This window comes from Sphaeramia orbicularis, unplaced genomic scaffold, assembly GCF_902148855.1.
Source record: "Sphaeramia orbicularis unplaced genomic scaffold, fSphaOr1.1, whole genome shotgun sequence".
NCBI classification, from domain to species: Eukaryota; Metazoa; Chordata; class Actinopteri; order Kurtiformes; family Apogonidae; genus Sphaeramia; species Sphaeramia orbicularis.
Genome location: NW_021941569.1, coordinates 1 through 25,893, shown reverse-complemented (window position 1 = coordinate 25,893; position 25,893 = coordinate 1). Strand labels below are relative to the sequence as shown.

The window sequence follows — 25,893 nt, the reverse complement described above, 5'->3', positions numbered from 1 at the left end:
CTTTAGTCAGTGTCTTTTTCCTCCTGTTTTCGGTTGTATTCTGGTAATAACCCGGTTCGGTTCTGTTCGGTGTCACCGTGGTCCGGGTCCGGGCGGAACCTTTCTCCTCTGTCTGTTTCCGGTCGGACCGTGTTTCCGGTGCTCCTCCATGTGTTGGTGTGCCTGCTCCGGCTCGGTTCGTGTCTCCGGTTCGGTCCTCGGGCTTTTCGGGGTTCTGTCGGTGGAAGATGCCGGTCGGCGGCAGCTCTTTGTTCTCCGGGTTCCGGGTTCTGGGTCTGTACTCTGACCACGTGCCGCACGCGCTCCGGTACCACAAGAAGCACCGAGAGTTTTACGTGGTGACGTCGGTGGGAAAATGTTTCCATACGTTCAATGTAAGTATCTACCCCCCCCCCCCGAAAAAAAATGTAAGTATCTTTAATTAAATGCATTTAATTTAATGTGGATTAAACAGTGGCGCGTGCGCGTATGAGGCTGTTTGTCCTTTTCGGCCTCCGTCCAACCGGAAACGGCGGTAATTGATAATAATAATAATAATAATAATGATAATTAAATCCATGTGATCAGAGTCTGTCCACATGTTGGGACACTGTCCTTAAACTGTAAATAATGTAAATAAAACCAAGAGTGAGTGTTTTTCTTTATGAAGTGAATAATTCTGAACATGTAAACAGAACAGGAAGTGAAGAATACAACAGCACACAGAGGGAGAGGGAAAGGAAGGGCAAGGAGTACAGAGAAGGAACAAAGGAATTAATATTAAGAAAGACAACTGAAATAAATAGTTTAAAAAGGAGGTAAAGAGTGAAAACAAAAAAATCTAATAAAGTGCATGTGAAGACATGGGCGTCCCTGAGGTCAGAGGTCAGAGGTCACTGAAGGTATTCTGACCCTTGAACGCTTTGAACACAGCTGCTGCATTTGTCCTTTTCACTGGTTTTCGAGCACAGTCATCCAGGGGTGAGTTCATCCCAGACCTCCAAACCCACAGCTCCATCCGTCTGTTCAGGAAAACCTGCAGGATTATTGGAAACAGACATTTATTCAGTCATGTTTCGTTCTGTATTTATTTATTTTTCTTTTCCTGTTTCTTTAAATCTGCCTCAAAAACCCAGTGCAGTTTAGTTTTTCTGTTCCACACTGACTCCATCAGACTGTGTCAGTGTGGTTATGTTCTTGGCACTTGTGGGTAAAACTGCACAAACTAAATTCAAAATATCTGGAAGGTTCTATGGGCTAAATTATTTGGTTTCTTTTAGGGCTGTGTTTTACAGAGGGATAATGATTGATTTGCACTGTTCAGAAACTGGTGAATTAGATCAGTGTAAAGGATCAGGATCAAATCCAGATCATGGTTTTATTTTTGAAAAATGGTGAGAGGATATTTTTGTGGTATCGCTCACCCCTGATAGAGCAGAGAGAACAAATGACCTGTGTAATAGCAGTCTAATTTGATTTAATTTAATTTCATGTATTCAGTAGAGCTGCAACCAATTAATCAGCTCAAAGTGACCCAGAAAAAAAAAATCATTCAACCACAGTTCTCCTGAATCATCAGCTTTGTTTCCTTCATTTCTCTGCTGTTAAACATTGGTTCCACTGTTGTGTTTCACACGGACGCTTATTGTGACGCACAAAGAAGCTTCAATTCAGGAAAACCGTAATAGAATATTTCCCTTCAATCAATTCAAGTCGATTAATCGAATCATGAGTTTTTGCTTTCACTTCAAGCACCTAATCAATTAATCGGTTGCAGCTGTAGTGTTCAGTCTGAGTGTGTATTAAATGTACATTCAGTCCAGATGCTGTTTTCTGTCGTTTCAGATTCTGTCTGTGTTTAAATGGGTTTGAGTCCAAAGGAAAACACTACGTGTTCGTTCAGTCCATGGACGTTCCAGGTTCTGTTTCCTGGAACGTTTTTAAATGTCGTGGATAAACGGACGTAAACCTACAGAAGCGTATTGCATTCACACACAAAAATTAAATTTGGCTCTGTTTTTCCGAATTAATGAGACAATTATCTTGTAATTATGAGAAAAAATAAGTTTTAAAAAAAATTTGGCTCTGTTTTTCTGAATTATCAAGATACTGTTTTCTGAAAAAATAAAAATTCGGCTCTTGTTTTTATGAGATAATTATCTCATTAATTCAGAAAAACAGCAGATTTTTATTTTTTCTGTGTGAATGCAATACGCTTCCATATAAACCAGTTTATGTGTGGAATAAACACGATTTATATACAAGAAAAACACAAACACAACTGTGGTTGAAATTCATCTGATTAAAGGAGGATTGAACACATTGAATCTGAGGAAGATCATTAATAAAGTTTAGCATCGTCAGCTCTGAAGAGTTGGACCCTGAGTATTGATGATTGATTGTTGGTGTGTTCCAGGTGAACAGGTTGGGCATCGTGGCTGTCAGTGAGTATTTCACATCCGTTTAATATTAATGAACTGTATGAAGGATGTGGATGGTTTAGAGGCCTGCTCTCTGATTGGCTGCTGCTGTCATGTGGTTGCCTAGGTAACAGCCTATCAGAGGACATCTCCTGCCTGGCGGCCGACAGGATGTTAGTGTTCGCCGCCGCCGGACGAATGGTGTTCGCCTTCGCCAAGAACAAAGAGGTACGACACGGACCCAGACGTCTGTCTGTTTATTTATGTGGTGTTTGTTTATTTATGTGGTGTTTGTTTACAGGTGGACATATGTTGTTTATTTATTTGGTGTTTGTTTGTTTACAGGTGGTGATGCGTTTCCATGGTCACCAGCAGGACGTACGTCTGCTGCTTCCTCTCGGTGATCAGCTGATCTCTGCTGACAGCGGCGGTGATGTTATCGTGTGGGACGTCCAAAGCGGTGGTAAGCAGGAAGTGGGCGGGGCTTCTCTTCCTTTGGCCTCAGGTGTGACAGGTGAACTGGTCCCTGGTGGACACTTGGTAACTGCAACAAACCCAGAAAATGCACCTGCTGCCGTGAACCCATGTGAGTGTGAACATGGACGACACAGACGGACCGGGGTGTTACATTCAACGCCTCAGTCCCAGTTGGTCCAGTTTCGGACCATTCTATCGTTCGGTTTTCATCCTGTCGGTGCCGTCTGACTCCAGTTCTGATCGAACACCCTTCACCCGTCACTCACTGACCTGAAATGTTTCCCATCATGCTTTGCAGAAATCTACCTGCGGCTGCAGTTTGACACAGCGACCTTTGACCTGTCGGCCATGATGCACCCCAGCACGTACCTGAACAAGGTGCTGCTGGGAAGTTCCCAGGGTGCACTGCAGCTGTGGAACATCAAGACCAGGTCCGCATCCGAACCACACCACCTGAGCCCAGACTGGAGCCGATTAGTGATTAATGACTGTTTACTGATTAATGAGGGTTTATTGATAAATGAGTACGTGCCTGTTTTTTGGCAGTAAGTTGCTGTACACGTTTCCTGGCTGGTCAGTAGGGGTCACTGTTCTGCAGCAGGTCAGTCATCAATACTTCATCAATATTAAACCAATACAAAGTGAAGGTTTTCAACAGCAGATGAATTTATTTAGAAAACTAAACCAAACTTCATTTCCCAGAGTCCTGCGGTCGATGTCGTTGGCATCGGCACGGCAACAGGCCGCATCATCATACACAACATCCGATTGGACGAGACTCTGATGAGCTTCACACAGGACTGGGGACCAATCAGCTCGCTGGCTTTCAGGACAGGTAAAAGAGGAGGAGTCTAACCCCCCCACCACCACCACCAGCTTCATACAGGTCAATTCAGTGGCCTCCTACACCCTGTGTACCCTGTGTACTCTCTGTACTCTCTGTACCCTCTGTACCCTCTGTACCCTCTCTGTACTCTCTGTACCCTCTGTACCCTCTGTACCCTCTGTACCCTCTGTACTCTCTGTACCCTCTGTACTCTCTGTACCCTCTCTGTACCCTCTGTACTCTCTGTACCCTGTGTACTCTCTGTACCCTCTGTACCCTGTGTACCCTGTGTACCCTGTGTACCCTGTGTACCCTCTGTACCCTCTGTACCCTGTGTACCCTCTGTACCCTGTGTACCCTGTGTACCCTCTGTACACTCTGTACCCTGTGTACCCTCTGTACCCTGTGTACCCTGTGTACCCTGTGTACCCTCTGTACCCTGTGTACCCTCTGTACCCTCTGTACCCTGTGTACCCTCTGTACCCTGTGTACCCTGTGTACCCTCTGTACCCTGTGTACCTTCTGTACCCTGTGTACCCTCTGTACCCTGTGTACCCTGTGTACCCTGTGTACCTTCTGTACCCTGTGTACCCTCTGTACCCTGTGTACCCTGTGTACCCTCTGTACCCTGTGTACCCTGTGTACCCTCTGTACCCTGTGTACCCTCTGTACCCTGTGTACCCTGTGTACCCTCTGTACCCTGTGTACCCTCTGTACCCTGTATACCCTGTGTACCCTCTGTACCCTGTGTACCCTCTGTACCCTGTGGACCCTCTGTACCCTGTGTACCCTGTGTACCCTCTGTACCCTGTATACCCTCTGTACCCTGTGTACCCTGTGTACCCTGTGTACCCTCTGTACCCTGTGTACCCTCTGTACCCTGTATACCCTGTGTACCCTGTGTACCCTGTGTACCCTCTGTACCCTGTGTACCTTCTGTACCCTGTGTACCCTCTGTACCCTGTGTACCCTGTGTACCCTGTGTACCTTCTGTACCCTGTGTACCCTCTGTACCCTGTGTACCCTGTGTACCCTCTGTACCCTGTGTACCCTGTGTACCCTCTGTACCCTGTGTACCCTCTGTACCCTGTGTACCCTGTGTACCCTCTGTACCCTGTGTACCCTCTGTACCCTGTATACCCTGTGTACCCTCTGTACCCTGTGTACCCTCTGTACCCTGTGGACCCTCTGTACCCTGTGTACCCTGTGTACCCTCTGTACCCTGTATACCCTCTGTACCCTGTGTACCCTCTGTACCCTGTATACCCTGTGTACCCTGTGTACCCTGTGTACCCTCTGTACCCTGTGTACCCTCTGTACCCTGTGTACCCTCTGTACCCTGTGGACCCTCTGTACCCTGTGTACCCTGTGTACCCTCTGTACCCTGTATACCCTCTGTACCCTGTGTACCCTGTGTACCCTGTGTACCCTCTGTACCCTGTGTACCCTCTGTACCCTGTATACCCTGTGTACCCTGTGTACCCTGTGTACCCTCTGTACCCTGTGTACCCTCTGTACCCTGTGTACCCTCTGTACCCTCTTTCCTGTTCCCTGTACTCTTTATACTTCCTCTGCTCTTCCTACTCATGTTTCTGTATTTTCTTTTTTCCGTCCATCAGATGGTCCTCCCATCATGGCGTCAGGGAGTCCACAGGGCCACATTGCATTCTGGGATTTGGAGCGCCGTCAACTGGTGACTCAGCATAGAAACGTCCACAGCACAGCCATCGCCGGGGCAACCTTCCTGCACGGAGAACCGCTACTGGTCACAAACGGAGCCGACAACGCCATCAAAGTGATTCAACTGTTTTCATAGGTTTTCTTATTATTATTTAAAATTTAACTTTGACATGTGTTGTTTTATGTTTTATTTGTTTTTTTCCACTAGGTTTGGATACTTGATCAGGAAGGGGGTGGAGCCAGGCTCTTGCGGAGTCGACAAGGCCACAGTGCCCCACCCACCACCATCCGTCACCATGGCAATGATGGGAAAAACATCCTCAGTGCTGGTAAATAAACAGCTTCATCATCTGCATAACATGTCATTTTACATAATAATATATTTACAGCTGTAGGAGTGTATTTATTCATATTTGTTCATCTCTAATGTTCCTGTTTCAAGTTGTTTTTATTTAGCTGTAGTAAATCTTCATCCACATTGTCTGTAGTTTTCTCAGTGTTTGCAGTGTTTGATGTCTGGTCTGTTTTTGCGCCCCCTTCAGGTCAGGACGGGACACTGCAGTCCTTCTCCACCGTCCATGAGCGCTTCAACAAAAACCTGGGCCACGGTTCGTTCGATCCTTTGTCCGTGTTCAGAAACTGGACATTTAACGACACGAGATGGATTCAAACCAACCTCTGTGCTTCTGTTTGACCACAGGCTCCGTTAACAAGAAAAAAGAGAAGAAGAAGAAGAAGGGCGTGGCCTATGAGCAGCTGCGACTGCCGCCCATTACTGCGTTCGCTTCAGGTGGGTGTGGTCACATAGGAAACGCCCTGTTCAAGGCCCGCCCACATCAGTCAATAGGACCGTACCAGTGTTGTCACGTGTGTGTTCTGACCTGCTGTTGTACCTGCGCTCTGATTGGCTGTTCTCTGATTGGTCACAGCGGCGGTGCGTCAGGCGGACTGGGACTCCATCGTTTCGTGTCATCGTGGTCGAAGCTCCGCCTCCACGTGGAGCTACTCCAGGTGCACCATGGGAGCTTACCACCTGCAGCCACCTGGAGCACACAGGGATGCAGTTGCTACGGTAATACTGATGACTTCCTGGTCCGTAAGCTCCTCCCACTGTCACTCCTGATGGTCAGCTGACTTCCTGTCTCCCTTTGCAGGCTGTTGACATCACTTCCTGTGGGAACTTTGCTTTGATTGGCTCATCGTGTGGACGTGTTGACGTCTATAACCTGCAGTCAGGTCTGCATCGAGGATGCTACGGCAACGACAAAGGTGAGTTTTGTCATTAACACCCCCCCCCCCCCCCCCACACACACACACACACACACACACACACACATTAATATACACAAAAATAAATATACCAAAACACACCCAAATTTTAAAATCTTCCTAATGGAATTTGAAAAATATATAAAATCTTTAGAATTTATCTTTAACAAAAACAGCTCTAGCACCCCGGCAATTTAGAAACAACTCTTTAAAACAGACTGAACTCTCTGATTCATTTATTTATTTATTTTTGTTAGATGTTATTTTTATTTATATATTTTTTATACTATTTGTCTATTCTGCTTTGTGTCTTTAAATCTCTGCATTATTTTCTTAAACTTATTTGTTCGAATGCTTTTTCTTTTTGACATCTTGATGTTTGTTTGTTCAAAATTTATGTCTTGAATACCTGAATATTTTCAATAAAGTTGAGAAAAAAAAAAACGCCCACACATATCTGTATCAGCAGATATTTAATCAATATTCAGTCAGTAAACACAAGTGTTTTCTAAATGTTGTACTCTAATCTATTTTAATCATTATTTAAAAAAAAATCTGGGAAATGAAAAACATTGTGTATTGTAGTAAATAATAATCATTAGCTCCGCCCTTTCTTCTCCAGCTCACAGCGGAGTGGTTCGAGGCGTCGCCACGGATACACTGAACCAGTTAACAGTCACCACCGGCTCTGATTGGCTGCTGAAGTTCTGGAGATTCAAAAGCAGGAAACAGGAGGAGCAGCTAAAGCTAACGGCTGCACCAGCCTGCATGATGCTACACAGAGACAGGTAGCTAACAGTTAGCATGAGCATGGTGCTACACATGGACAACTAACACTGGGATAGCAGCTAACAGTTAGCATCCTGCTACAGTCAGATGGGTAGCTAACAGTTGGCATGACGCTACACAGAAGTAGGTAACTGAAAGCATAATTTTCTGTTTGCTAGTGGGATGCTAGCATTAGCACTGGATGACTTCACGCTGCTGGTTGTTGACATGGAGACTAGACGAGTCGTCAGGAAGTTCGCCGGTCACCATGGAAGTATCAACGACATGGTGAGTCAGTGTGACAGGTCTGAGTTACTGTGCTAACAGGGTTGTGCTAAGCTAACAGTTTCTTTGACAGACGTTCAGCCCTGACGGTCGCTGGTTGGTTACCGTTGCCATGGATTGTACCATCCGGACCTGGGACCTCCCCTCTGGAAGGTGAGCTCCTGAAACCTGAAACTGGTCCATGTGTGAAAATACTGGGTCCTGTCAGTGTTTACATAAAACAAGTAGATCTAATTAACGTTATCATTTCTTTTACACATGATGAACCAGAAGATTATATTTTACTGAATAAATACACATTGTTCTACTGTTAGCTAGTGAGCTAATAGCAGTTAATGTTAGCCGAAGAGCTAAGGAGGTTTTATAATACATGGAGTGAAGCTGATCGTTTTTTAAACCCTTATATTAGACCATCTGTACCACCTTAGCTCATTAGCTAACATGAACCGCTATTAGTTCATTAGCTAACATTAGCTCATCTGATAGAAAAATGGAAAATACATTTAATTAAAATGATAATGTACGTTAACATTTACTTTCTTTAAATTTCCTAAACCGCTGTATCGGGTTGCGATGTCAAATGGGTCAAATTAGCATGTTTATGCTAAATCAAGCTAATAGCTTCAGGTGTGTGGGAGGAGCCACGCCTCCACCATGTTGAGCTGGTCTTCCTTTAATCTCTGCTCTGATTGGTTTGTCTCTTCACAGCCTCATCGACTGCTTTTTGGTTTCCATGGCACCAGTGGGCGTGTCCTTGTCCCCTACAGGAGACTTTCTGGCAACATCACACGTGGACAGTGTGGGCGTGTACCTCTGGTCTGAACCAATCAGCTTTTAGCCAATCAGAGTACAATGACCTATCTGTGATGTAACAGTCAATCACAAAGGGTCTCTCCTCCTCAGGACCAATAAGAGTTTGTGTGGGCCTGTTGGGCTCCGCCCCCTTCCTACTGACTACCAGCCGACCAATGAGACGCTACCAGGCACCGCAGCAGACGAGCCACAACAGGAAGTGACATCAGAGGAGGCTGATGACACCTATGAGTCTGTGGAGCAGCTGGGGGCGGAGCTTGTGACACTTAGTCTGGAGCCAGAGTCGCGATGGAAGAGTCTACTGCACATCGACATCATCAAGGTAGGACTATGACATCATCAAGGTAGGACTATGACATCATCAAGGTAGGACTATGACATCATCAAAGTGAGACTGTCACTACTGTTGTATTCATGTGTAAATATTATGAAAAGATTTTATTAAGAACATATTTCAGTTTGAGGTGGATCAGCGCTCCTGCAGCGGTTCTGATGAAACCTTAGAACTCTGATTTTTCTGATGTCCTGCATCACACTGTTTTGGTCGGACATAAAAAATTGGATTTCTCTAAAAATTAATGATATTTCATGTTTTGAATTATATCATATTTTTTCTATGGATAATTTGGCCTCATCTATTTCAGATATTATTAACCCTTTCATGCATGAATTATGAGAACCTTCGTCAAGACTTTTTTTCTGGAGTGTTTTTATTCTTCCTTAGGCATAAATAAAAAATTGCGATTGAGTTTTTTTTTTCATGGAGTTATAAAAATGTCCATGCATTTAATTTTTTAAGTAAAGAAATGTGTATTTAAAACCCAATATCAGAAAGTAAAATGAAAACAATGAAATAAAAACATTTTTAAGGCTGCTTATTTGATGTTTTCTCACATTTTACCATACTCCAGTGCTAGTTATTACCTCATATAATATGCAAAAAACAACTCTTTTTGTCTAACAAATAACAACTGATTTACACTTAAACATGTTAGTGCAGATCAGGTTTATCAAGAACAGCAAAGTTATAGTAATGGTATGAATTGCAGTGTATTATGGGATGTTGCATAAGTGTCCACTGTGTTGGCTGATATGGAACTAAAACAACAAAACCTATGAATATACAAGAGAACAGCTGGAGAAGAACTGTCCGCTGGAGTGACCTATGCATGAAAGGGTTCATATAATTTTATTATTAGGTAAATATCATCATATCCACTGTGCAAAATGGAGAAATAACAAGCCCTCCTTTTCTGGATTTACAAATGAATTTAAAGTGTTTGTCTTGTCCCTAAGAAAGTTACAAAAAAACAAAATTGCAATGAAAATAAGCCAGAACGTTGCTCGTTACTTATTATTTTAATTTAAAAAGTCTTCTCTGTTGCATCTCTGCTCCTTTGCTTTAATTTAAAATGCCTGATTATTACACTATTTTTTTTTTGTTCTTGCCTACATATCCCCATGATTTTTGTACTTTATTTTATTTATGTTCATTTGTATTACCATGTTATTGTCCTCTGAGAGTTTGTATTTTTTCACAAGTTCAATTAAAAAAAAATGTTTCAGAGACGGAACAGACCCACGGCGCCCCCTGTGGCTCCTCCCACTGCGCCTTTTTTCCTGCCCACAGTTCCTGGCCTCACGCCTCGCTTCTCGTTGCCCATGGCAACTGAACAAGATGCACAGGTAGAGCGTTACTATGTCACCTGATCAGGATGCTGGCCTGTGATTGGGCACGTCAGACTAATGTGTATGTGTGTGTGTGTGTGTGTGTGTGTGTGTGTGTGTGTGCGTGTCAGTCGAAGGTTTTGAGCTGGGGGTCATTGGGTCAGAGGTCAGAGTTCAGCTCGGCTCTGGAAGCAGCTCTACAGACCGGATCCTGTGAGTCCAGACTTTATTGAACTTTCAGCCTTTATGTGTCTGACTATGATTGGATGTTGTGCTGCTGAAGTGCATCCTGGGAGTTGTAGTTGTGTAATAAACTCTTTTCTCTCTCTCTCTTTCTGCAGTTGATCGCCCCATGCGGCTCCTGAAGGATTGTGGGCCGTCTGCGGTTTCCTTGGAGATCACAGCACTGTCACCAGAAGGGGGTGGAGCCAGTCACCTGCTGCTTGCCTTTATTCACATGATTGACAGCATGTTGGCTAGTGGGCGGGACTTTGATCTAGCTCATGCCTACCTGGCACTTTTCCTGAAGGTCAGCCAATCAGATCACAGGCTGTCAGAGGGGCGGGGCTGGATGGATGCTGGTAGTAATTTGACTATTTCTGACTTTAATCATGAGTTTGTCCTCTGTTTCCTTTTTTAGGTCCACCTTCGCTCACTGTCACATGATGCAGTTGCCATGGATACACTGCTCCGCCTCTCTGAGCGGCTGGAGTCGAGGTGGGCGGAGCTACGAGCTTCGTTTGACCAGTCATTGTGTCTGCTGTCATACACCAAGAGTGCCCTCCTGTGACGGAAGAACAGAGTTTTTGTTATTTTTTTCATTTGTCATTGTTTAATAAAAGCTCATAAATACTTTGAATGTGTCTCATTCCTTATTTTATTTGTATTAATATTATAATTGCTATTATACTTTTATTCTGCTGCACTAAGCCCAATATTATAATTATTATACTTTTATTCTGCTGCACCTCCCCGTCCTCTGTGGAGTGAACCTTGGCAGAATCTTTCAACTGTTTTTTTTTTTTTTCCAACTTTATTGAAAACATTTGCATATACTATACATAAATTTTGAACAAACAAACAACAAGATATCAAAAGGGAAAATCATTTGAACAAATAAGTTTAAGAAAATAATGCATAGATTTAAAGACACAAAGCATAATATACAAATAAAAGTATAAAAAAGTAAATAGAAATAAATCTAACAAAAATAAGTAAATAATTAAATGCAACAGAGTTCAGTCAATATTAAAGAATTGTTTATAAATAGCCAGGTGTTGGAGCTTTTTTTTTTTTTTTTTTTTAATTATAGATAAAGTCTAAAGATTTAATATATTTTTCAAATTCCAATAGGAAGATTTTAAAATTTGGGTGTGTTTTGGTCTATTTATTTTATGTATATGAAATTTTCCAAATGAAATGAACAAATTTACAACAAATTGTAAATTGTGAATGTCATGTTTAAAATATGTCATTACATTTTGGGATGTTAGAGTTATCTTTTCTGGAACTTTCAACTGTCCCATGTGTAGTGTTTGGTTGGTGACGTCATTCAGGTTCAGGGGTTTGTCTGACTGATGCGGATTTAATTATTTTATTTAAATTATCTTCTTTTTCTTTCATGTTTGTTGTGGAACAGCTCAGGTTTAACAGTGAAACAGTTTGGACAAACAGGCTGAACTTTATCATCTGACCGGAAACCGCACGTGGCTCTGACCGGAAATCGTGCTCGTGCTGCGCTGAGTCAGCTCAACCAAACCGGAAGCAAAACAGACAGTACTGCGCAGGCGCAAGTGTCATCCTGAACTCGCGCAGCAGCGGGTACTTCAGCGTCACTCACGGACTCGGTTTATTTTATTAAATCGTTAAAACGGGCGCCAGTTTAACGGGGAACACAGTGGACCGGTCCGCGAGCACAGTGGGAGAACGGGCGCGCGACGTTACGGAGCGCGCGAGGCAAACCTCGGTTTGTGAAGGCGGAAGTGGAGAGTCAGGTGGGTCTGAGTTTACCTGAGTTTGAGTTTTAGCAAAGAAAAGTGCACAGGAACTGTTAGAAAGTACGGAATATGACGGAAAACAGGAAAAAGACCAGTTTACATTCAGGTGGTAATAAAATAAAGAAGTTTACATCAGAATGGTGGCGAAAAAAAACACTAAGAAAGAGGAGTTCAGATCAGAATATTAAAAAAAAAAACAAGGAAAATATGAGTTTACGCAGGATTATTAATAAATTCAGTTTTTGTTTTTATTGAGTTTGGTAAGTCATCAAGAAAATATTATTGTTTACAGTAATGGGGTCATAAGAACTAAAATGAATCACAATATTAAGAAAAAAAACAAGAATGAATGAGTTCAGATTATAATATTCAGAGTAATCTGAAGAAAATGAGAGTAATTTGTATAATCAATATTATTATTAGTATTATTAGTATTATTATTATCATTATCATCGTTGTTTATGATTATAATAATAATGCATATTAATAATCCACATTTCCTCGTTAATCTCCTGGTGCTCACAGGAGTCTCCTCTAGTAAAACATCTCAGTTCGTTGTCTTTAACTGCCTCTTCCATTTTCATATCAATGTTTAAATTTTTAAGACATCTTCTGTTTTCATGGTGAAAATGAAACAAATCTGACCTCAAACGTTCTGGTATTTATGACACATCTGATGAGTGAAAGGACTAAACACAACGGCCGTTCAAATGTCGAAGTTGGATTCTGTGCATTTTCTGTAACACAAAACACACACAGTAATGACACCTGTTCCACCTGCTGACACCTGACACCATGTGACCCCTCCCACTGAGACCACACCTGCCCCTGCAGACACTTAAACCAGACTGACACATGGTCCATCCATGTGTTGTCCATGTTTCATACACAAACAGATGAACACATCACAAAGGAAACAAAGACAAACATGAGCAACGTGACGCAGAAACTGGATCCTGTGGAGTTGGACCAGCATCAGCCTGTTGGCGGTCTGTGGTGGACTGAGGCCGGTCCAGCTGGATTTGGTCTGTGGTGGACTGAGGCCGGTCCAGCTGGATTTGGTCTGTGGTGGACTGAGGCCGGTCCAGCTGGATTTGGTCTGTGGTGGACAATGGCAGAAGAACCCAAACAGTCACATGTTTCCTAGTTTGGCTTTAAACCCTTTTGGAGGAGTGTCAGCGCCCTCCGGTGGACTGGAGCCACTGCGCTCTGATTCAGTCTGATAATGTTGCATTAGGGGGTGTGTCTTGGTGGTAGATGGGTTGGTCTTATAATGTTGCACTAGGGGGCGTGTCCTGGTGGTAGATGGGTTGGTCTAATGTTGAAGGTCAGAGGGGTGGAGCCAGGCCTGATCACGTCATCAGCATATTGATTATTAACTGACAGGTGATGAAGAGGAGTCGGGTGCTTCCACTTCTGGTGGGCGGAGTCTTCTGTGTGGCCGTGGTGTCGTTCTACCGTATGTTGGAAATGATGCAGGGGGCGGAGCTACAACACAGCGGGGCGCCACCTGCTGGACACCTGGACGAAGTGAGTAAAGAACAGACTGGTGTGAACGTTCGGATTAGAGGAAACAGATTATTTATTATATGGACAGGAGCCTTTAACCAATCAGAGTGTGTTTCAGGACTTGTCCCGCCTCCAACTGAAGATTGACAGGTTGGAACATCTTCTCACCGAAAACAACCGCCTGGTGGCGACGCTGCGTAACTCTCTTCTCCAACACAAAGCATCATGGGAAACAAGGGGAAGAGGAGGATCCAACAGCAGTGCAGACCCCGCCCACAACCAGGGCGACCCGCTCCCAGGCTGCCGATTGGCTGACGAGATGAAGGGTGGAGCCGAGGGTGTGAAGGTGAGAGTCGGTTTGACCATATTTAGACGCTGAAGTTCAGATCGGGTTCATGTGTCTGTATGTGAAGTTTGTTTTGGATGAACTGAACCTTTTTTTTTCGTCGTTCAGCTTCTGGATGTTTACGACCTTTTACCCTTCGATAACCCCGACGGCGGCGCCTGGAAACAGGGCTTTGAGATCCGTTACCAAGGCAACGAGTGGAACGAGCAGCCGCTGGAAGTCTTCGTGGTTCCTCACTCACATAATGACCCGGGTAAGTCCGAAAACCGCATTTCAGACCCGACGCCGACCCCAGTTGGTCCGAACGACACGGACAGTTGAAAACGTTTAATTTGTCGTCACTTTGCGAACGGTCGTCATTCTCTCGTAAACCGACTGCAAAATTTAACCCTTTGAAGACGACTGCGTCTCTGGTGACACAGAACCCAACCGCCATCTTTGATCTGAGGTCATGTTCGTTCTATTGGTCTAGAACACATGAGGGTAGAGGTCTGTCATTGGCCTGAGGGGTGGAAGTGGGCAGAGCTTAGAGCAGCAGAGTGCAGTCGGTGACAGAGACATGGAAGGTTTCTGTGACTTTTATCAGCGTTTTAGTGGAGAATTCTTGGACATAATTGTATTTAATAATGATAGAGCTGTTCTGGAGTGTTCTACCAGTGGGATTTCATGTGGGTTTTTTTTCGTGTTTTGCAGATTTTTTTCACTCTTTCTCTCTGTATTAGGGATGGAACCATATGAAAATTTTAAATCACAGTTATTGTGACCAAAATTATCACAGTTTTTAGCTTACCGGCTGACAGGCTGTACGCTATTGTCGTCATGTGGCGTCCGTCGGCGTCTGTCGTCCGTTACAAAACTTTCAATCGTCGTCTTCTCTGAAACTACAATTCCGATTGACTTCAAACTTGGTGTACAGCTTCTGTATGATGATGTCAACACAAGGGATTGATATTATTTTTTCAATCTGGATCTGATTCTGGATTTGGTGCCACTTTGAAAAATGTTCCCATTCTAACAGATAGGAAGTGGATTGATCCAATAAATCAGTATCAATGATATCAAGTGTGAATTTGAATTTTTTACAGATCTGATTGAATATGAGCAAAACATGGACTATTTCTGTAATAGAATAAATACACAGAACTGGGGGAGAAGAAATGACATCTGGATACATTTCCCAAAGCTTTGAATTTGGCCGGTAAGCTACAAGGACACTGGTCCTGTTTTCATTATTATCATGGTATTAATGAAATTGTGCTCAAAATGTTCAGAAAGTACTAATACACACACTGAAATAATTTAACTGAGTTTTATTTTGAAAATAAATAAATAAATAAAATAATATAACAGTCCCACTGTCCCTTCTGTGTCAGAAACATTCCCATATTAACCCTTAGTGGTCTGAGTCTATTCTGTCTGTTTTTCAGTCCTTTTGGTTTGGCCTTTATATACTATAGAAACAAATGTTTACTATACCCATGTTTGGGATCTGTTTTTTCAGCACAACTTCATCTACATCATCTGTTATTTTTTCACTTTAACCTACTATAAAAACACAAAAGGACAATAAAACACAAAAAATATATAAAATCCGATTTGAAAAATGTATATAATTTATTGCATAAATAACACACAGATGCTTAATGAACCTTTTCAAAGACTTTAATAGTGAATATTGGTTCCAAATATTAGGTATAGAAAATTAAAACTGTAATAAATTCAAACTATACTCAAATATTTGACATTAAAGCAGATCTTTCCACAGGGTTTTTTCCCCTAAAAGTGCGGTAATCAAACACAGTTATCATGAGAATTAGAATTAAAATGCTAATACTAACCGTCTGCAGTTTTACTGCTGTTTATCGTTACATCCCTACTCTGTATTTTTGTGGTTTGTATAGAACTGAACAGAATAGCGTCTTTATTTTGTCACACACATAAACATGCACCACACACCTTTAACTCTATACTTGGAGCAGTGGGCTCACCATGTCAGGCCTTGCTTAAGGGCACATCAGCCAACAACTCTCCGCCAGTCCAGGGAATCGAACCGGTAACCCTTTGGTCACAAGCTGACCCTCCAGCCATCTAGGCCACGGCTGAAGTTGGTTAATAGTTGTACTGTATGTGTAAATCTACAGTCAGATCTCTCCAGGTCATAGACTGATCCAATGTGTGTATTTGAATCAGTCAGTGAAATGAGGGGCTCTGTCTACAACTAGACACAACCCATATAACCACTAAAATGAACGTAACCCTGCACACATCTATTGTATCTTTATGTTCTATATAAAAAAACAGAACATACTGTGCACTTTGAATACCCCTGGAACAAATCTAGTGTAAAATTCTGTTAAAGTTACTGAATTATAAATTAGATTAGATCATCTGTGTGTACATTTGGTGCAGAAATGTCAAAGCATTCTGCAGATAATGGGATTATGTCATTAAATGGACAGACAGACAGACAGACAGATATAAATAGATTGTAAAACTCCTTGAGGCTGAATTTGTCTCAGGGGTCAAAACTATCGTGTTGTTTTTATGAAATCATTGAACAATTGTAGAGAAAATAAAATAAAATTACATTTCTGTGTGGAACAAAAACATTTTAAACTCTGAGGAAAAAGATGAAGTGTTGAAGGATCCTGTCAAATAAAATCTTCGTACAGTATTTCTGAACTCAAAGCTGAATTTAAACTATCCAGTAAAACAAACGTGTAAATAAATAACAGTCAGTTCAAATATTTACTCTGCTGGTTCATGTGCTGTGGACCCTGAACGTCTACCTCAGGTTCATGTTTTCAGTCTCAGTCCATTTGTAAATCTGAACTGGAACGTCATCAACAGCGTGTGCATGTGGACCTCTGTCTGTGGGTGACCTACTGTGGTGCGTTCACTGACCCACTGTGGTGCGTTCACTGACCCACTGTGGTGCGTTCACTGACCCACTGTGGTGCGTTCACTGACCTACTGTGGGTCTGTGAATATGTGAATATTGGTTCCAAATATTAGGTATATACAATTAAAACTGTAATAAATTAAAACTATACTCAAATATTTGATATTACAGCAGATCTTTACATCAGGTTTTTTCCCCTAAAAGTATGGTAATCAAACACAGTTATCATGATAATTAGAATTTAAATGGTAATACTAACCGTCTGCAGTTTTACGGCCGTTTATCGTTTTACCGGTAATCGTTACATCCCTAATTCACTTTTAAAGTCTTTGAAAAGGTTTGTTAAGCATCATATTTGAATGTTTCTGCAACAGAAGGTACATTGTACCAATTATTTTATTTGGTTTTTTTGTTGTTGTTTTTTTTTTTTATCCAACTTGGTTCAATTCTTTCAGTGTGTGTATCAGTACTTTTTGAACATTTTGAGCACAATTTTAACAATACTGAGATAATAATGATAACTGTGATAATTTTGGTCACAATAACCGTGATATGAAATTTTCATATATGGTTCCATCCCTAGTCTGGACTTACACCAACACACACTTATCTTTTTCACCACCTAAAATAAAATGAATTTAAATGAAGTAGTCGTATTTTCCAAAGCCACAGGTTGAACCCTGACTCAAATGTATGAACACGTGGAAAATTCTATAATAAGTTTCATTATGAATATTTACACTTGTTTTTCATAATAAATATGATGAAAAATTGAAAAAGATTTTTTTTAATTATAACACAGTTTGAATCATTTATTACATATAATGTAATAATGATAATTAATGGACAGATATTGAAAGGTAGAAGTAATAATGTGCAAAACAATTGTCAAAAAGGACATTTTCTGACACTTAAATGACAAAAACAGAATAAATAAACCAGAAGAAGCCTGTTCTAATGTTGGTCCTTAAAAGGTTCTCCAGCTGGTCTTTGGTCTGAACATGTTGATCTGGACCTGAAGTGGATCCAGGGTTCTGGTTCTGGTTCTGGTTCAGGTTCTGGTTGGGTTTGTGACTGTGCTGGTTGTGTTGCAGGTTGGCTGAAGACCTTTGACCTTTACTATGAGGATCAGACCAGACACATCCTGAACAACATGGTTCTGAAACTGAGCGACGACAGCAGGTGTGTTCAGAACCTGCTGAACCACACCCACCTTTATTTCATCTCACATGTGCTCACAGCTCTTCTTTGTGTCTGTGTTCATATTAAATCAGTCTCAGTGAATCCAAAGGAACTTTGTGTTGGTAAATGACAGTTGTTCAAATGGACAGGATTTCAGTTCTGTTCAACATGTTGATGCTCATATGAACTATGTTTTCAGCTCCAAAATGAACCATTTCAGCACAATTAATGCTATATTTTCATGTCACAAATGGACAAGTTCTATTTGAACTGAACTGAGCTGAAAAACAAATCTTCTCTTCTTTTGGATTCCCCAGTTTTTCTTCCCAGATTCTCTCCTCCATATCACATGTTTTATTTGTACAGGTTCAATCTGGAGTATGGTGCTGATCCATCCTGCTTCTGTTCCACCAATACATACATGAAGAATGGCACACAGCACTGTTTACATCAACACTTTTACAATAAGAAGCATTTTTAGACACAAAGAACAATTCTAGATTGTTCTGTCCTCTTTAGTCTGATGCTAAACTATCCAATAAATAATAGTGCTCCTAGTTTTTGCACAGGGATCATTAGTGTAAACGCTGACATGGCTGCAGAGCATCAGTATGATGGGATCCACAACAACCATGTCACATCGTCCACTGACACATTTAGTGTTTTTGTGTCAGCTGGGATTGTTTTAGATCCACAATACCAACATTTATGAAGAAGAGCACAATTAGCAATAGGAAGTCTATAAGTTTATTCCTAATAAAGTACTGGGACTGACCAGAGCATCATGGGTAATGTCACGTCTGTCCACCAGTTATTTATGCTCCTTCTAATGCTGTTTTAAGAATTCTATTCTAATTTATTTTCTTCTATTCTGTGTTATTATTTTATATTCTATGCTATATTCTGTTCTATACTGAATTTATTAATTTCAATGCCCCCCCCCCTCCCGCCAGGTGTTAGGGTTATTATACCATATTAACCCTAACCCTATTATACCATATTCCAAATCTGATATTTATGAAAGTAGAGCTTCCACTGTCAAATAATATCAGTAGTCTGTGCATAAATGGATTAGCATTATTTCAACACTGGGTTTATTTTTTTGTTTTTTTGGACAAAAATGGCCACTCCTTTGACCCCCTAAGGAAATTTTAGCTGATGTGTTTACATGAGTGATGACAGCAGGTCTGTTCAGAACCAGCAGAACCACACCCACCTTTATGTTTATAAGTTCACGTATTAGAACCTTTGACTTTACTTGAAGGAACATCTACAGGATATAGAAATATAGAAAAATACAGGAGTTACACTGAAAACATGTCAAATACAGAGGAGATTATTAGAATAAATGGAGATAAATGACTTAAGTCACTGTAAAAATAGTTCACAATATCATCAGCATAAAATGGTAGTTTTAGAATTTAATTAATGATCGATTTGACTGAAAAAAGTCCCTTTTTCTTCAGTTTTCTCTCTTTTGATCAAATAACCTTTGAATTTACTCTGAGCTTCAATGAACATCTACATGAACAACAAATTAAATATAGAAAATACAGGATTTACACTGAAAACATGTAAAATACGGAGGATAATATTAAAATAAATAGAGATAAATCACTTAAGAAGTTGCTATAGAAATAGTTCCAGGTCTTAAAGGCTTAATTAACCTACTTGTATAGTTTTGAATGAACTTTGAGTCATTTTCTAATTCAAGAAAGTCATTATTTTCTGACTTTTTTTTTTTTTACATTTAACGACAGCAAAAGGAAAAATCTTTTACATTTTGAAATTTCAATGGAATTTCTAATAAAAAATGTGACTTTGTTCTGAAATTTGACTCTTTTTTTTTTCAAATATGCTTAAAATTATATCTTTGTCTTTGAATCATGTTGATATTTGGCTTTAATTAATATCACTATATAAACATATTCTAACATATTCAGCTGGTTGAAAAAGTGCCTTTTTCTTCAGTTTTCGTGTCGTCTTGTGCGTTTGTTGTTTATTTTCTCGTCTACAGGAGGAAGATGATCTGGGCAGAGGTCAGTTATTTCTCTAAATGGTGGAATGACATCGACGAGCAGAAGAGGGCGCTGGTCAAACGGTGAACCCTCCCTCTGTCTCCTCACCTGTCTGTGTCCTACCTGTGTGAGCCGGCGTCACTCTGACCCGCTCTGCTCTGTGATGGCCAGGCTGCTGGAGGCGGGGCAGTTGGAGCTGGTGACGGGCGGCTGGGTCATGGCGGACGAGGCCAACTCGCACTACTTCGCTCTGTTGGATCAGCTGATCGAAGGACACCAGTGGATACAGCGCCACCTGGGTGTGACATCACTTCCTCCTCTATGTATGACATCATCACGTCGCCTGTTTTCATGTGTGTTTGTTTCGTGTCCAGGTGTGAAGCCGAGCAGCGGCTGGGCCATCGACCCTTTTGGCCACTCCCCTTCCATGACCTACCTGTTGAAGGGGGCGGGGCTTCAGAACATGGTCATCCAGCGCGTTCACTACGCCATCAAGAAGCACTTCGCTCGCCAACAGACACTGGAGTTTCTATGGCGACAGAACTGGGGTGGGAAGAAAGAAATTAAATACCGAGTAGAATGAGAAATACAAGCACCGTTGTCCTGTAATGGTCGCTCTAACTCCGCCCACTTTCCGTGTTAGACTCCTCGTCCCGCAGTGACATCACGTGTCACATGATGCCGTTCTACAGCTACGACGTGCCGCACACGTGTGGTCCGAACCCGTCGGTGTGCTGTCAGTTCGACTTCCACCGCCTGCCGGGGGGGCGGGTCTTCTGCCCCTGGAGGATCTCGCCACAGCCAATCACAAAAGAGAACGTAGAGGAGCGGTGAGAGGGGCGGAGCTCAGACATCAGCGATTTCATACGGAAATGTCTGTTTTCTGGCTGATGTTGTATTTCTGTTGTTTCTTCTGTGTCTCAGAGCTCTTCTCCTATTGGACCAGTACCGTCAGAAGTCCCGCCTCTTCCGAACGTCTGTCCTTCTCGTTCCCCTCGGTGACGACTTCCGATTCGTCGACTCCAGCGAATGGGACGCTCAGTTCAGTAACTACCAGAAACTGTTCGACTACTTCGAGCAGCATCCGGAGCTCCATGTTAAGGTGAGTGAGGAGGCGGGGCCTGGGTGCCTGGGAGGGGGCGGAGCCTAACAGTGACCGTCTGTCTGTCATCTACCCGTCTCCTGGGAGGGGGCGGGGCCTAACAGTGACCGTCTGTCCGTCATCTACCCGTCTCCCAGCTCGCTTCGGGACGTTGCAGATTACTTTGCGGCGCAGCAGAGGCAAGCTGCGTTCGACTGGACGCGAATTTACCCACGGTTGCGGCGACTTCTTTACGTACGCCGACCGCGACGACCACTACTGGAGCGGATACTACACGTCCAGGACCGTTCTACAAACGCCTGGACCGGCACGCTGGCGGCCACGCTCAGGTAACTGTAGCTTTATTTATCCCCTTTACTTTACTAGATGAACCTTTTTTTTTTTTTTTTTTTTGCCAACTTTCATTGAACACATTGAGTATACAATCCAAAAATTTGAAACAAACAAGAGGTCCAGAGAGGGAAAGCATTTAAACAAATAGTTAAGAAAATACTGCATAGATTTAAAGACACAAAGCATAATATACAAATAATAGTATAAAGTAATAAATACATAAAATAACAGATTTAACAAAATAAATAAATGCAACAGAGTTCAGTCAATATTAAAGAAGTGTTTATAAATATCCAGGGTGTTAGAGCTTTTTTATTATAGATAAATTCTAAAGATTTAATATATTTTTCCAGTTCCAATAGGAAGATTTAAAACTTGGGTGTATTTTGGTCTATTTATTTTTATGTATATGAAATTTTCCAAATAAAATGAACAATTTTACAACAAATTCTAAATTGTGAATGTCATGTTTAAAATACGTAATTACATTTTGGGATGTTATAGTTATCTTTTCATTACTTCTAGATATGATATATTTTTCAATTTTAGACCAGAAATTAGAAGAGTGTTCACACAGAATAAGTGTAGAGTAGTTTCAGATTCAGAATGACAAAAGTTACACATTTGTTCCACGTCAGAAAATCAAGACAAAATAGCGTTGGATGGATATGTTATGTAAAATCTGTAGATGTATAATTCAGATTTTGTTTGTAATCCAGTATTTCTATGGTCATGTCCATGTTTTTGACCACTCAGTTTTAGAGACAGTTGAATTCCAGACTGTTTTCCCTCTGGGGGAAATGTTCCTCCTTTCATGCAGCTGCAGCTAAAATATTAATGCCATTAATCCATAAACCAGGCTTATCTGTCTGTGATGTTTGATAACTAAGATGACTTCTCACAAGTAAGAAATACCATTAGGGATTGCTTTGAATACATACTTGTATTCTTTATTTGGAATTGGAAACGGATTTATTATCATAATTGTTCGTATCTTAATAAGTTTCCATCTTTGTCAAAGAGGTCTTAATGAAAATAAGGTCTTTGTCGATCCAGCTCTGTGAAAAAATTGATTTCTTTCTAACAATAGCATTTTCATTATTCCAAATAATAGCTTTGTGTGGAGAAAAATTGTGTGTATAGCAAAGTTTCCAAGAAAGTAGAGCTTGTTGATAGAATTTAGAAAGTTTCAAAGGGAGTCTGGTGAGACTGTAATTACAAGACAATAAAAAAGTAAACCTCCAGCATGTTTAAATATGTTGTGTGGAATAAAACACCAAATAGACTGAGGAGCTGCTAGACATTCCTTAATCCATTTCATTTTAAATGTACAGTCTACTCTCGTTATACCGCCAACTTCCGTTCACGGCCAAATTGGCGGTATAGCGAAAATGGCGTTACAACGGGTTGCGTCCATAATGTGCATGTCTTTACTATATGATGTCTATGCTGCCTCTGTTAACCCGTTCTAATTGCGTTTCTAAATAAATCTTGATTCTGTTATGTTGTAAGGCAGGGATCGGCAACCTTTAACACTCAAAGAGCCATTTCGACCCGGTTTCCACGGAAAAGACAACACTGGGAGCCGCACCTCGGAGGTGCCACGGCGGCGCACCTCGGAGGTGCCACGGCGGCGCACCTCGGAGGTGCCACGGCGGCGCACCTCGGAGGTGCCGCGCCGCGCCGCGCGCTGGCGGTATAAACGGTCGGGAAATCAATGGTATAAGTGTTGTTTGTGCATGGAACTGGGCTGGCGGATGGCGATAAGCGGAAATGGCGGTATAACGGCGGGCGGTTTAACGAGAGTAGACTGTACTGTTTAAATCAATAAAATCCAATGCCTCAAATCCTGCCTCTTTTCTAGATCCTGAAAGTCTGTCTTTTTTGAGGAGATGCTTTTTGTTTTTCCATGCAAAATTAAAATAACTATTTTCATGATGACACCTTCATCACTGATGTCATTTGTTGATGATGTCATCAGAGCGACAGAAATCCTCTTCAGCCTTACGTTGGCTGAGATGCGCCGTTTCCGTGGTGATGGACGGCTAGTTGACGACTTCCCAGCTAAGGAACACTTCGGGCGTCTTACAGTGGGGAGGCGGAGCCTAGGGCTGTTCCAGCATCATGATGCCGTCACTGGCACCGCCCGTGACCCCGTGGTGATCGACTACGGCACCAGGTGACCATGTCCTGTTAGCATCGGGGCGGTTAGCTGTTAGCATACAAGAAACATTTAGAGACGGATACACTATCCTTTGAACTTAGCATTTGGACATTAGCATGTCGTCCAGTAAACCATTGTCAGTTGTAAGGGTTGATGCTAGCATTAGCATTTCAGTGTATTTATACATTTACAATGCTTAGATGAGTTATCCATAAATAAACATGATTAACTTGATCTCTTTTCTGTCTAAAATTTTATTTTCTTTGTTTACATTTTAAATCGGTGTTAGCATGTGTTCATGTTCTACTCTTACACATGTGCATACGCTGCTCTTTAGCATTGGCATGTTTTCTGTTTTTACTGATTTCTCCATGCTCTCAGCTGAAGGATGCCGTCGTCATGGTAACAGCCACAGGTACCACCTCATTTAGTGTGAGCCGCTAGCATTTAGCATTAGCCTCCATCATTCACTGTACATTAGCGTCTAATTTTCAGTGTAGCTGTCATTAGCATCTTTAAGCTTCTATATCATAACATATTCTGATATAAAACTGCCACCTGGTAAATAAAATATTAAAACAAAAAAAAATCATTTCCCATCAATCATTTTGCATCTAACGTAGTATGTTGTTAGCATAAAGGTTAGCACTTTGTTAACTTTAAAGTTTAAATTTACTACATGAAATACAGAAACTAAATAATAATAATAAAAATAATAATAATAAAGTATTTTGAACTGTTTTCAGGTTGTTTCATTCCATCCTGAACCTGCGTCAAGTGATGCAGAGCTCCGCCCACTGGCTGCTTCTATTGGACAAGAATCAGTACCACCATGATGACTCCAAACCCTTCCTCCTAATGGTGACCTCTGACCCCAGCACCCCATGGGAATGTCATGTGATGTAACCTGATGTGATGTCACAGTGATGTCATCCTTTTTTTTTTTTTTTAGGATGATGTCATAGCGGCACATGATGCTCTGCCTCAGAAAATGCCGCTCAGACTCAGCGATGGGCCCAGGTGGGGGGCGGGGTCAGGCCAAGAGGGGCGGGGTCAGGGGAGAGGGAACACAGACAAATGTGAGGATAAACTGTAACTGATCGTCTGGTTATTGATCCTCAGGTCACTGATCGTCTTTAACCCGACTGAGCAGCGCCGCTCTTCGGTCGTCAATCTTGTTGTCGACTCTCCTGACGCTCGGGTTATTGAGGCGGAATCAGGTCGACCAATGGTGGCGCAGATCTCAGCAGTGTGGGTGGAGCCGAGCCGTGCGTCCCCAGAGACATTTCAGGTGACACGTGTTCGATTTAACATGTCTGAATGTGTAAACGGTGGTCACATGACCTGCTCCTTGACTCCTCCCACATGACCTCCTCCTTGACTCCTCCACAGCTGTCCTTCATCGCTGAACTTCCTCCTCTGGCGCTCATCGTGTATCATGTGACCAGAGCGCCTACCGGCTCCACCCCCCGGGCTCGGTACGTCTTCCTTCGTGGCGGCGAGGCGCCGACCGTCCAGACCGAACACTTTAGCGTGTCCCGCCCCCAGGCCCCGAGGCCAACGCCCCCCCTGTCACTTAGCAACAAGCACATCCAAATATGGAGCTCTGGCCACACTGGGCTACTGCAGGTCAGACCTTCAAAATAAAAGCATCCTGCAAACCCCAGAGGGACGGTGAATCTATTACTGTATTTTAAACTATATTTAAACTGCATTTTAACGTATTTTAACCATTTTTAATTGTATTTTAACTATATTGTAACTATTTCTACCTATATTTTAACTGTATTTTAACTGTATTTAAACTGCATTTTAACTGTATTTAACCGTTTTTAATTGTATTTTAACTATATTTTAACTATTTTTAACTGTATTTAACTGTATTTTAACCGTTTTTAATTGTACTTTTAACTATATTTTAACTATTTTAACTATATTTTAACTGATTTTATTGTCTTGCACTTTAAAGCACTTGGTGAATCCCTGTCTGTAAAAAGTGTTCCTACAAATCAAATGTACTTAATTACTTACTCACTCGTTGCATGGTGTGGTCATTGCAGAAGCCTCGCCTCCAGTCCGGTCTGGGTCGTCAGGTGCAGGTCCAGTTCTTGTGGTACGGAACAGAACCAGAGGGGACAAAAGTGGTGCATACCTG

The 25,893-nt window shown here is 41.9% G+C and overlaps 1 protein-coding gene and 1 pseudogene across 1 annotated transcript; both read left to right on the top strand.

The window, feature by feature from the left end:
• The first annotated feature begins 227 nt into the window (after positions 1-227).
• Positions 228-11,044, top strand: LOC115416129 (WD repeat-containing protein 36-like). The gene is made up of 22 exons (XM_030129847.1): positions 228-374; positions 2,396-2,423; positions 2,527-2,627; positions 2,745-2,862; positions 3,175-3,307; positions 3,423-3,477; positions 3,579-3,711; positions 5,322-5,497; positions 5,591-5,711; positions 5,925-5,990; positions 6,083-6,172; positions 6,312-6,454; positions 6,537-6,651; positions 7,274-7,439; positions 7,599-7,707; positions 7,778-7,857; positions 8,413-8,520; positions 8,608-8,839; positions 10,084-10,203; positions 10,317-10,398; positions 10,527-10,714; positions 10,826-11,044. Exons 1-22 carry the CDS (start codon positions 228-230, stop codon positions 10,973-10,975), a joined length of 2,661 nt encoding a protein of 886 aa, XP_029985707.1. The 3' UTR covers positions 10,976-11,044.
• Positions 11,045-11,968: 924 nt separating this feature from the next.
• LOC115416142 (alpha-mannosidase 2-like) lies at positions 11,969-25,851 on the top strand (annotated as a pseudogene).
• Positions 25,852-25,893: the final 42 nt, after the last annotated feature.